The sequence below is a fragment of the Equus asinus genome, chromosome 25 (genome assembly GCF_041296235.1).
Source record: "Equus asinus isolate D_3611 breed Donkey chromosome 25, EquAss-T2T_v2, whole genome shotgun sequence".
In the NCBI taxonomy this organism is placed as follows: Eukaryota; Metazoa; Chordata; class Mammalia; order Perissodactyla; family Equidae; genus Equus; species Equus asinus.
Window position 1 is genome coordinate 22,934,588 of NC_091814.1, and position 13,036 is coordinate 22,947,623.

General features: G+C 42.3%; 1 protein-coding gene across 4 annotated transcripts in view; it reads right to left on the reverse strand.

Annotated features, from left to right (window-relative positions):
- The window catches only part of SLAMF6 (SLAM family member 6), a 70,756-nt gene that overhangs the window by 37,523 nt on the left and 20,197 nt on the right, over positions 1 to 13,036 (reverse strand). For 2 of the 4 annotated variants that reach the window (XM_014848360.3, XM_044758252.2), the window contains exons 3-7: positions 9,171 to 9,434; positions 8,593 to 8,703; positions 8,225 to 8,263; positions 7,101 to 7,183; positions 5,186 to 5,260 (exon numbers count right to left, since the gene is read on the reverse strand). In XM_014848360.3, the coding sequence (XP_014703846.1) occupies positions 5,186 to 5,260; positions 7,101 to 7,183; positions 8,225 to 8,263; positions 8,593 to 8,703; positions 9,171 to 9,434 (572 nt within the window). Of the gene's footprint in view, positions 1 to 3,106; positions 4,842 to 5,185; positions 5,261 to 7,100; positions 7,184 to 8,224; positions 8,264 to 8,592; positions 8,704 to 9,170; positions 9,435 to 13,036 lie in introns of those variants that run through there. The other 2 variants (XM_014848358.3, XM_044758254.2) reach the window with 2 other exon arrangements.

The following is a 13,036-nucleotide window of genomic DNA, read 5'->3' on the forward strand; positions in this document are numbered from 1 at the left end:
CAAGATTGAATCAGAAGAAATAGGAAGCTTGAACAGACCAATAATGAATAAGGAGATTGAATCAGTAATAAAACACCTCTCAACAAAGAAAAACCTAGGACCAGATGGCTTCATAGGTGAATTCTACCAAACATTTAAAGAAGAATTATAGAAATCTTTATTAAACTCTTCCAAAAAATGTAAGAGGAGGAGATATTTCAGAACTCATTTTTATGAGACCAGCATCACCCTGATACCAAAGCCAGGCAAAAACACCAAAAGGAAAGAAAACTATAGATGCAAAAATCCTCAACAAGATGTTAGCAGACCAAATCCAACAGTACATTACAAGGATCATACATTGTGACCGAGTGGAATTTATCCCTGAATGCAAGGATGGTTCAACACATAAAAATCAATCAACAGGATACACCGTATTAACCAAATGAAGGATAAAAATCACATGATCATTTCAATAGATGCAGAAAAAGCATTTGACAAAATTCAGCAGTCTTTCCTGATCAAAGCCCTCAACAAATTACGTATAGAAGGAACTTACTTCAACACAATAAAGGCCATGTACGAAAACCTCACAGTGAACATCATAGTCAATGGTGAAAACCTGAAAGCTTTTCCTCTACAGTCAGGAACAAGACAAAGATGCCTTCTCTTGACACTTTTTTCAACGTAATATTGGAAGTCATAGCCAGAGTAATTAGACAAGAAAAATAAATAAAAGGCATTGAAATTGGAATGGATGAAGTAAAATTATCTCTGTTTGCAGATGACATGATCTTATATGTAGAAATCCCTGAAGACCCACCAGAAAACTGTTATAACTAATAAACAAATTCAGTAAAGTTGCAGGATGCAAAATTAACATACAAAAATCAGTTGTATTTCTATGCATTAACAGCAAACTATCCAAAAAGGAAATCAAGATAACAATTCAATTTACAATAGTGTTAAAAAGAATATAATACTTAGGAATAAATTTAACCAAGGAGGTGAAAGACTTGTACACTGGAAACTGTAAAACATTGCAAAAAGAAATTAAAGAAGACACAAATTAATGAAAAGACATACCATTGACATGAATTGGAAGAATTGCCATTGTTAAAATGGCCATACTACCCAAAACGATCTACAGATTCAATGCAATCCTTATTAAATTCCAACAATGTTTTTGCAGACACAGAAAAAATTCTTCATAAAATTCATATGGAGCCTCAAGGGACCCTGAATGGTCAAAACAATCTTAAAAAGAACCAAGTTGGAGGACTCACACTTCCTGACTTCAAAACTTACTACAAGGCTTCAGTAATCAAAACAGTATGGTACTGGCATAAGATAGACATAGAGAGCAATAGAATAGACTAGAGAGCCCAGAAATAAACCCTAAACTGTATGGTAAAATGATCTTTGACAAGGTGCCAAGAATACACAATGGGGAAAGGATAGTCTCTTCAATGTATGGTATTGGGAAAACTATATATCCATATGCAAAAGAATGAAATAGGACCCTCATCATATACTCTACACAGAAAATCAACTCAAAATAGACTAAAGACTTAAACATAAAACTTAAAACTCTGAAACTTCTAGAAGAAAATATAAGAGAAAAACTTCTTGACATTGGTTTTGGTAATGATTTCTTGGATTTGATACCAAAAGCACAGGCAATGAAAGCAAAAATAGACAAAGGGTTTACATCAAACTAAAAAGTTTCTGCACAGCAAAGAAGACAATCAATAAAATGAAAAGATGACCTACAGAATGGGAGAAAACATTTGCAGACCATATATCTGATAAAGGATTAATATCCAAAATATATAAGAAACAAAATAATGGTTTCTTATTAATTTAGGATTTATCCTGGACTCTCTATTCTATTCTATTGGTCTCTATGTCTTATCTTATCTTTGTACCATACGGATTTGATTACTGCAGCTTTGTAGTAAGTTTTGAAGTCAGGAAGTGTGAGTCTTCCAACTTGGTTCTTTTTAAGATTTTTTGGCCATTCAGGGCCATTCAATAGCTAAAAACCAAATAACCCAATTAAAAGTTGGGCTAAGGACCTGAAGAGATGTTTATTCAAAGAAGGCATATAAATGGCCAACAAGTATATGAAAAGGTACTCAACATCACTAATCGTCAGGGAAATGCAAATCAAAACTACAATAAGATATTATCTCACACTTGTTAGGATGGCTATTATAAAAAAATTAAAGGATAAGTGTTGGTGAGGATGTGGAGAAAAGGGAACCCTTGGTGTGAATGTACATTGGTGCAGCCACTGTGGAAATCGCTACGGAGCTTTCTCAAAAAGTTAAAAATAGAACTAACACGTGATCCAGCAATCCCACTTCTGAGTATATATCTAAAGGAAATAAAATTCTTGGATGAACCTGGAGGATATTATGCTAATTGAAATAAGTCAGACACAAAGGAACAAATCCTATACGATCCTGCTTATATGAGGAATCTAAAATGGTTAAACTTATAGAAGCAGAGAGTCAATGGTGGTTACCAGGGGATGGGGGGAGGGGAAGTAGGGAAGGTGTTGCTCAAAGGGTCTAAAATTCAGTTATGCAAGGGGATTAAGTCCCATGGATCTACTGTACTGCATAGTGCCTATAGTTAACTATATTGTATTGTGTGCTTAAAAATCTACTAAGGTGGTAGATCTTATGGTAAATGTTCTTATCACAAAAAAATTAAAAATTAAAAAAATAAAGAGGGTGAAGGAAACTTTTGGAGGTGATGGATATGTTTGTGGTGTTCATTGTGGTCATGGGTTCATGAATGTGCACTTATCTCCAAATTCATCAAGTTGTATGCATTAAATATGTACAGCTTTTTGTTTGTCAATCATACCTCAATAAACTGCTTTTTAAGAAAAATTTAAAAAAATATCTCAAACCCACAAAAAATCAGGGAATGCTTCCTAGGGGAAGAGGAGCATTATTTCTCATATAGGGTAAAAGAATGAATTCAAAAATTTGAGCTGAGAAAAGGTAGGAAATGAAGTGGAGGTCGGGCACAGACAACGTATCATTTCTCCTTTCTTTTTGTGCTGAAGGTTTGTGAGAAGATTCTGTCAGTTCAAGAGAATGTAATTTTTTTTGTGTGTGAACAAGATTCACCCTGAGCTAACATCCATTGCCAATCCTCTTCTCTCTGGTTTTTTGTTTGTTTGTTTGAGGAAGATTACCCTGAGCTAACTGCTGTGTCAGTTTTCCCCTGCTTTGTACGTGGGATGCCTCCACAGCGTGGCTGATGAGTGGAGTATGTCTGCTCCTGGGATCTGAACTAGCGTACCCTGGGCTGTGGAAGCAGAACGTGTGGAACTTTAAGCACTTGGCCACGGAGCTAGCTCCCAGGAGAATGTAATTTAGTAATAATAATAATAACAACGGGAGTTGACGTTTATTGATTCCTTTTATGCGCTGAGCACTATGCTAAGGGCTTCACGTACATTGTCTTATTTGATTCTACAAAACTGCATTACATATTAATTTATTTATTAAAAAATATTTATTGAACTTTCATATATTGTGCCAGGTGCTAGGGATACAGTGATAAACAAAATTATCATGGTTCCTGCTCCTGGAGATCTTATGGTATAGTAGGATAAACAGAATTAAAAAAATAAAAATAAATATTTAATGACAAATGACATGGAGGTTGTGAAAGAATAATAAGGGGATCCATTTTAGATGGAATGGTCTGAGAAGGTCTGTCTTTGAAGGTGACATATGTAAGCTGAGACCTAAAGAAAAGGAGGAACCAGGCAGGCAGAGGAAAGGCCTTGAGGCAGATGTAAAAACTGTGACATAGAGAACTCTTTCCTCTAACAGAGGAGCTGAAAGAAGCTCAGGGAGGCTAAATAGAGATAGTGCGGGGAGAGTGATGAGCTGAGGCTTGAGATGGGTCAGACCATCCAGGGCCAGGGGGACTCAGTTTCATTCTGAGTGCACTGGGAAGTCTTGCAGTGTTTTAAGCAGACAAGCGAAGGATCTGATTTATATTAAAAATATTACTGTTGTAATATTGTCTTGTCTTGTGGAGAATGGATTGGAAGGAAACACGAGCAACAGTTGGAGAGAGTTGTTCAGAGTTTGTTGTGGTACTCCAGGTCAGAGATGATCATGGCTGGATATAGGATGGTGGTTGAAGATCTGGAGAGAAGTGGATAGGTCAAAGATATTTATTTGGAGATTGAATCCAAAGGGCCTGGCGATAGGGAAGCTGATGTCAGGGGTCATATGAGTTCCTGATTCACATCACATGGCTGATGTATTACCGTACTCCTTTTTCAGGCTAGGAGACCAAAGCTCCAAGAGGTTAGGTAGGTCCCAGGAGGTGTGTCTAGTAAATGCTGTAAAAGAATTAGGCACGGGCCCATCCTACTCCAGAGACCATACACGTAACCAACACACTGTACTCTCCCGATGAGTCACAATCCTGCTGCTTTCTAAAAGGAGAAAAGTGGTTGTCTTCTGGATTATAAGCTTTCTGTCAATCATAACTCCATTTTCTTAGTTACCAAAGAGAAAGTCAATATCCAGCCATGTTATTTGAAGCATGTTTTAGCCTGGAGCAGATCAGAAAATGTTATTTGGACCACATGATGGAAATGATGTTATTCCTTAGCTGTTTGACTTGGGTAAGGAGTTTCAAATCTGAATGACTGGAAATGATAATCCTAGATATTCAGATTCTGCTGCCAGGCAGAAGTGAAGCTGTATTCTCTCCCATAGGATCAGGAGAAGACATGTCATCCCTGAATTCCTTTGAGACCTTTCCGCAACTTAGATGACATCGTCAAGGGCAGCTGATCTGGAAGAAATAGTTTTACGCTAATGGGAAAAAGAGGAAAATGAAGTAGGTTAATATGGACCAGAGCCTCAGGCCACCCCTCATGGCTACAGAGGAGGTCTGGAGAGTACTAACAGGCAGATAGGAATATTGATAGCATAAGGCAGGGTTAAATTAAAAAACAAGTAGGCTGAAAACTCAGTTATGCGTGGTGATCCTAACACAAGATAACTTCTTAGACATGTTTTGATGATGTCCTGAGACTTTCTGTATCTTGCTGGTATTCGTGCATCTGTAAAATCATGTCTTATGCATTTTATTTGCTAAGTCGTAGGTCTGAGGAGAGAGGTAAGAATGTAAGAACATGGGGTAATTGTGAGCTTACCTCGTTGTGCTGTTGAACTGTGGAGTAAACTGTGGTGGACTCACTGTTTTCCGCAGGCGTTGGGATGTTTCTTTCCTGTAAAAAATAATCATGTGCATTTGGCTCACACAGACAAAGAGATACTCATGCCTATTTATATTCTCAGGAAAGGTAGTGTGACAAAAGAGGAATGATGTCAAAGTTCTCCAGGAGGAAGGCTAGGGAGGGTTTAGCAAGAGGAGCTGGAGACAAAACACCACCAGCTCTCAAACCTGTGAAGGTTTAGTGGCATTTCCTGAGTCCCAAAGAGAAGCACAACATGCCCGCAAACCAGTGGGCTCAAGAACCAGAGAAAGACAGGATGACCTTGTTGGCAGGTGGTATGAAGGAAATGAAGCATTCTTTTTTTTTTTTTAAAGATTTTATTTGTTTCCTTTTTCCTCCCCAAAGCCCCCCAGTACATAGTTGTATGTTCTTCGTTGTGGGTCCTTCTAGTTGTGGCATGTGGAACGCTGCCTCAGCATGGTTTGATGAGCAGTGTCATGTCCGTGCCCAGGATTCGAACCCACGAAACACTGGGCCGCCTGCAGCGGAGCGCGCGAACTTAACCACTCGGCCACGGGGCCAGCCCCTGAAGCATTCTTGTTTTGCATCCAACTGTACTCTCCTCCCTTCATTTTTAAGAACTAACACATTCTAGATGGTTTTTGTATTATATCTTTTGTCTCAGATCTTTACTAGCTATAACTGGAGGTATTGCCTGCTCCATTTTGTCCCGTGATTCTAACTGCCTGCTCATCATTTCACTGGGTTCTCCTCCAGTGTGGGGAACTGGTAGAGTAGGACGGACACCACGTCTTAAGAGTGGCTCTGCTTGAATACAAAGTAAGCAATAACAGAAGAAGTCACTCATCCATATGGGTTTTGACATTTAAAATTAATTAAATAACATTTAGGGTGTGATTAAGACCTCTGAAACTCTCCAAAGTATAACTTTTTGCTAAAGAAAGAGTTAACAAATTTGCTGGAGATTGGTTTGTTGGTTTGTTAAGAGTGATTCGTGTTATCTTCAGGAGGCAATAGAAATATCTGAATAAGTGAGAGAACCCTCTCTTGTCCCCTCCCTTTGAGGAGCCTGCTTTGCAAATATCTGTGAGGGGCTGTGTGAAGGGAGCTTAACTTGGGGAAATTCAAGATTTCTAGCTAGACCATTGCTTTCCATCAGTTGGGGGAATGCCAAGTTCTCTTGGCTTGTTTTTCAGAAGACTGGCCTCCCAGGATGTATGGTGCTATTTAGAAATGTGCCGACCTGCAGGTGCTTTATTTTGGGGTGGTGGGGGATTGCTGATGCATGGCAGGGGAGTTTCTGGTGCCTGACCAAGGCCATCCTGTTATGTTGCTAGAGGGGAGGGGAAGACTGAGGGCTGTTCATGCCTTTAGCGTCCTCTACTGCAGAGGGGTTGCAAATTCTTGCCCCTCTTCCCCACTTTAAAGACTGCATCTGAGCTCCTCTATTTCCTCTACAACTAGGTTGAGAAGCCCCCTGCTACAGAATTGTCCCTTTTGGAAAATCTCAAGCTTAGTTGAACTCTGATCCATTCAGCAAGTAGCATCAGGTTAAGACATAGGGGAAGAGAGAGGAAGACGTAAATTTCACCTTCAGGCAGCTTGTAACTCAACTGAAGGGACAAGACTTACTGCTGCGTTAAGCAGTTAGAGAACAGCGTAAAGCAGGGTCTGAGGAAACATTCCACTGGGCTGAGAGCAGGAGGGGCTAGAAAGTTTCTGCACAAAACTTTGCAGCTCTCGTCGCTGCTGTCACCTCTCCTCAATGGTGTATGTCGTTTAGATTAGTCAGAAGATTGTGGTGACAAGTTTCTGAATAATGACTGTAAAAATAATAACAACGATAAAGTATAAAGCTGAAAGGACTCACCCTGGTTGGATGAGTGGCGACCTGAGCATACACAGTGTGCCCCGGAGAGACTGAATCATAGTCTAAGTTCCTTCTGGTCTCAGCTGTCGATACAGGAAGGCACAGTCAGTGGCAGAAGGCCTCTGGGTCTGCTCCCCAGGACCTCGCCTACTTCAGGACACTTTCTGGTCCCAAAGAAGCAGTTGTTTGAGGCATTACCCTTCCTTAGGTTTCGTTCATTTTTGAGAGTCTTTGGATTTCTGGGTTGAACCAGAACCTTCTCAATCATGTGATCTATTTCTGACCTCATCTCTTGGGGGAACATGGTCTTGAGGTGCCCTAAAGCTTCAGAGGCTCCTTCCAGATACACATGTGGGCCAGCAAGCTCCTGGCCCAAATAGTACTGCCTACACAAGAGCCAAAGGACCACAATGGTGAGCATAAAGGAGCCTGTTATTGCACATATATCATTTAATTAAACTTTTCAGAGGTCCTTAAGGTGGATTTGATTATATTAGAGATGAGGAACTGGAGGCTCAGAAAGTTCAGTTGACTTGGCACAAAGTCAAACAGGAAATGACCAAACAAAAACTTGAATGCATGCCTTCTGACTCCAAACCTCACACCCTGTCCTCTACACATGATGTCATATATCTCCCACCCATGAAATGAGACTCAATGCCAATCTGAGTCTAGAGCCTGTGTTCCTGTCTCTATATTATCACATTTTTTCTTTTGACTCTGTCTACTCAGTGACCAAACCCTGGCTGGAGAGAGTCACGGGGTCAGGGCCTTTGGTGCTCTACTCCTGTCTCTGCCCTGGACTTGCTGGGTGACAGTGGGCAGGCCATGAGCCCTTTCACTGGCCCTTAGCTTCCCCTCAGTAGGGTGGAGAACGACCCTAATCCTACTCCAAGAAATTGTGTGAGTGACCGGTTCACATGCTTGTAAGGGACCCTGTAGTCCCACAGGCGACAAACTTGCATAGTTACCAGTCATCTCCTCTTGCACCATCTGGTCCATCTGAGTAATGACATTCTGACTCCCTCCTCTCTCTTTATCCAACCCTCTGACCTGCCCCCTTCCTCTTCCATTCAGCTTTGCCATCTGTTTTATGATTGGAAGTTAAGAGTCTGGAAGCTCACCAGGACTCTGGCCTTGCTGAGTACAGGAACAAAAGGAACCTGAAAAATAAAATCAGGGAAATTGAAACTTGTGACTGTAGTGAGAGAGGTCTTCTACACCCTATCCCCATAAGGTGTCTCTCTAGAAGATGTGGTGGGAGGGGACCCAAAAGGGAAGGACAGGCAGGCCATAAGGCTGGCTCATTCATTTCCCAGTAGGACACTTTCCCCAGGAGATTAGCAGGTGTGTGGTCACACCCCAGGGGTCCCAGTGGACTAGTTGAGCCAGAGTTTGCACCCTCCCTCTTCCACAACAGGTAAAGGGAGGCCCCAGACTCTAAGTTTCTGGAACCTTGGAGAAGAGACAAGTAGGAAGAAAGGAAACCTGCCTGTTTTTTTCCCCCAAACATAGATGAATATGCATGCCAGAAGAACTCCAATTATAATTATAGTTATAATCCATTTGATATCCAGAGGTTGATTTTTCTGATTAAAAACACCTGAAAAAAAAAGTCGCACTTGAGACACATTGAACGAGGCCCAGAGTATTTTTCTCAGAGCCTCTACTGAGCCTCTCCTAGGCCACTTTCAGGGGTTGAGTGGGTTCATCCATACCCAGAGGCTCTGGGGCTCTGGGCAGGCTTTCTGTGAGTGGGAGCCCCATGTATCAGATAGGGCAGGGTGGAGCCTGGTATAGTCAGGGGGAGGAAGCAACCCTGCCTTCCCAAGGACTTTTACTCTTGGCCCCTGAGTCGGCTGGAAGAGGAGTTGGGGGTGGAGGAGGGAGGAAGAAGAGACCTCTGGGGGTAGTGAGAGGCACAGAGCTCCAGAAGTTGTCTGTTCTCTTCCAGTATCCTTTGGCTTCCTCCCACTGGGCTGCTGTTTTGGGAATCACGTAGGGCGTGAGGGACATGCCACAACCCACAGCTGCTCAAGGCTTTCAGAGAGACCTGAGACAGACTGTTACCTTTGCATAGACTCTGGGCAGAGACAGAGAAGGATAAATTGCTGATAGGATTCTGAGCTATGCAGGTGTAGGTCTCTTCATTGGAAGTCTTGGGGTCCCAGGAGATAGTGATGTTGGCTTCATTTAGAGATGTGTTTCCTGAGATCTGCCACTTGAGTAAGATGTTGTCATTTGGATTCTCCGCAGTACAGGTCAGGTGGATCTCACAAGTCCCATTCACAGACAGTTGAGAATGATTGGCAACTTGTAAGTTCCTCAGTCGTCCTGTGTGCAAACAAAAGTGCAGGATTGAGGACAAATGGCTTGGCCCAGCCCTCTGTGAAAAACATCCACCTCAGTGTTTCTGTATTCCACCTAACATTCTGCCGCATGTTATGGTTTGTATACTCTGTAAATAACTCTGCTTGTATTGCCTATTTGATGAGACCAGTATCTGGGGTGATCAATTGATGAGGGACATCAGTATGAGACAGAGTAGCTAGAGGAGAAGTAGTAGGGAAGTGAAGGACTGGGGTTGCCACCAACTAGTTGTGTATTTTTGGGCTGGCCACTTTACTTTTCTGGCCCCTGTTTTTTCCTGGGTTCTTTTCTAGCCCTTGTTCACTGTCCCTTGTGTAAAGACAATTTGGAGACTAAGCTGAGGGCCAGCCCTACCTTAGCCAGGTCAGAAACCAAAAGACTAGGTAGAAGAGCCCTGTTTCCTCCATCATCAGAATTCCCTAGCTGGGGTGGAAGATGGATGCTGAACTTCCTTGGGAAACCACACTTCCCAAAAATCTGTGGGAATCCTGGTCCTCAGTGTATCTGACACTGGCTCCAGTGATGACAAAGAAACCGTAATGCAGAATGTCAGCTACTCAGAAAGGGAAAATTTGAGAACCAAAGTATTAGTGAAAGAAGAAGTGAAGAAACTGAGAGCAAGCAATTCTGTGGAGCAAAGAAGTGCAATATATTCAGACATTTGAGAAGACATGTGATGCAGAAGTTTCTTAGAGCAGAGACCAGAAAATATCGCCTAGTAAGATGTCAGTAGCAGTGAATACATGGGACATGAAGCAGTACAGAGAAGGCTGCTGACCTAGACTTGGCCTCAGGGTTGAAGTAAAGATGACCCGATAAAGAATGGAATGACTCCAACTGTCTGATTAGAAGAGACTGAGTAATGCTTTAAGCTTAGTTAACTGAGTAGGAGTGGTGGAATATATCTTGCTAGAACAGAGCTTTCACCTAATGGCAAGAGTGTTGGATTTGGAGTTAGGAAGACTAGGTTAGCATCATAGCTGTGTCATTTACTGGCTCCATGATCATGGATAAATTTTTAATCTCTCCAAGCCTCAGTTTCCTCATCTGTAAAATTGGGCATTAAAACTCACTTCTTAGGTAATTATGAGGATCAAATGAGACAGTGCCTAACATAGCAGTGGCAAATATTTGGCAAGAATGTCACATCTCCCTCAACCTATGTCCATGACTGACCTGAAAAATCTATCTTGTTACCTTTTTCCACTTAATGAATATATAACTGGCTACTTGACATTCCCACTTGGATACAATGTGTCTCAAAAACTCAAAATGTTCAAAAAGACTCCTGTTTTCCTCTCCAAAACCTGCTTAGTCTGCAGCCCTCTCCACCTTAATTGATAACAACTGCATCCTTCCAGTTGCTCAGGCCAAAAGCCCTGGAGTTGTCGACTTATTTCTTCATCTCATATCACCACATCAGGAAATCCCTGTGGTTTTACTTTAAAAATATATCCAGAGGGGCTGGCCCCGTGGCCGAGTGGTTAAGTTCATGCGCTCTGCTGCAGGTGGCCCAGTGTTTCATGGGTTCGAATCCTGGGTGCGGACATGGCACTGCTCATCAAACCACGCTGAGGCAGCGTCCCACAGGCCACAACTAGAAGGACCCACAACGAAGAATACACAACTATGTACTGGGGGGGCTTTGGGGAGAAAAAGGAAAAAAATAAAATCTTAAAAAAACAAATATATCCAGAATCCAACCACTTCTCACTGCCTGCACTGCTACCACTTTGGTGCAAGCCAGCATCATCTCTTGCTCAGATTGTCGCAATGGCCTCTTAATTGGTACATTGGCTTACACCCTTGTGCCTTACAGTCTATTCTCAACAGAGCAGCCGATGGGATCCTTTAAACAAGTAAGTCAAATCATATTACTGGGGTCTGGCCCGTCCAAGTGGTTAAGCTCCCATGCTCTGCTTCGGTGGCCCAGGGTTTTGCTGGTTAGGATCCTGGGCACAAACATGGCACAGCTCATCAGGTCATGCTGAGGTGGAGTCCCACAGAGCACAACAGAAGGACCGACAGCTAGAATATACAACTGTGTGCTCGTCGTTGGGGAGCAGGAGGAGCAGGAGGAGAAGGAGAAGAAGAAAGGAGATTGGCAACAGATGTTAGCTCAGGTGCCAATCTTTGAAAAAAAAAGCATATTATTTCTCTGCAAAACCCTCCAATGGTTCTCAATCTCGTTGAGAGTAGAAGCCAAAGTCTTTGATGGTTCTCAGAGCCTTGCATGAAGTGGTCCCCTATATCTCTACTGATCTCATTTCCTATCACTGTCCCCCTCACTCTGCTTCTTGATGTTTGAACTCCTTGATGTCCCTTGAGCATGCTAGTCACAGGGGACTGCCAGTGTTGGATGGCTCTTCACCCAGATATCTGCACGGCTCACTCCCTCACCTCCAACTGGTCTTGGCTCAAATGGCATCTTTTCAATGAGGCCTACTATGACCACTCTATTTAAAATTGACCACTGCTCCCTGTCCCCCGTGATACTCCTTGTGCTGTTCGAATTGCTTTTTTTTCCATAGAGCTCATGGATTTCTTCCATACTGTGTCATTTGTCTATACATTGTGTGTATTGTTTATTACCTCTCCCTATTTCCCACCCAGAATGTCAGCTCCACGAGGGCAGGGATGTTTGTCTGTTTTGCTCACTGCTATATTGCAAGCACCTAGAACAGTGTCTTGTACATTGTCAATGGTTAACAAATATTGACCAATGAGTAAACTTAAGCCTCAACATCTTTCTTAACACTGAACTCTAGGCAGTTACTCCAAATTAATTAATGTTGTCTCATAAGATCAAATCTTTGCCATCTCTAGCCTGGTACATACAGAGTAACTGGTCAATGTTTTAAAAAACCTTCGTACCTTGAAATTCCTTTACACTATGGTAAAACATGTTGGTGTTTTACAATCTCTTTGCACATCTCTTTGTGTATGTGCCTTTGAAGGAGAGGTGCTCCAAAAGATCCTGAGAAACGATTGGCACTGAGCCTTAAGTGTGTGGTTGTTGCAGAAGAAGTCATACCTTGTCTTCTGAATAGTGGCAGAAGAAAATTGTCTCAACAAGTGTGATGGAGCCTGGTGTGGGGTCTGTTCTCAGACTTTCCAATGGATGTGTCTCTCTTCTCCCCAGGGTCCTAGCACTGCCTTGATGATCATTGGTCACCCAGGGTGATTCTGCCTGTACTGGATTGAATGATGACCTCCAAAAAGATACTTCCATGTCTTAATTCCCAGAATCTTATTTGCAAAAAGGGTCTTTGCAGATGTAATTAAGTTAGTTGAGGAGATGATCTTGGATTATCTAATTGGGCCCTAAACCCAATGACAACTGTCCTTGTAAGAGAAAAGCAGAGAGATATTTGAGATAGACAGAAGAGGAAAAAACACAGAGAGGCGGAGGAGACAATGTGACCACAGAGGCAGTGATTGGAGTGATACAGCCCCGGGCCAAGGAACCCCAAGGAATGCCCGCAGCAACCAGAAACTGGAAGAGTCAAAGAAGAGACAGTTCTGTAGGGCCTCCAGAGGGAGGGCAGCCTTGCCCACACCTTAAT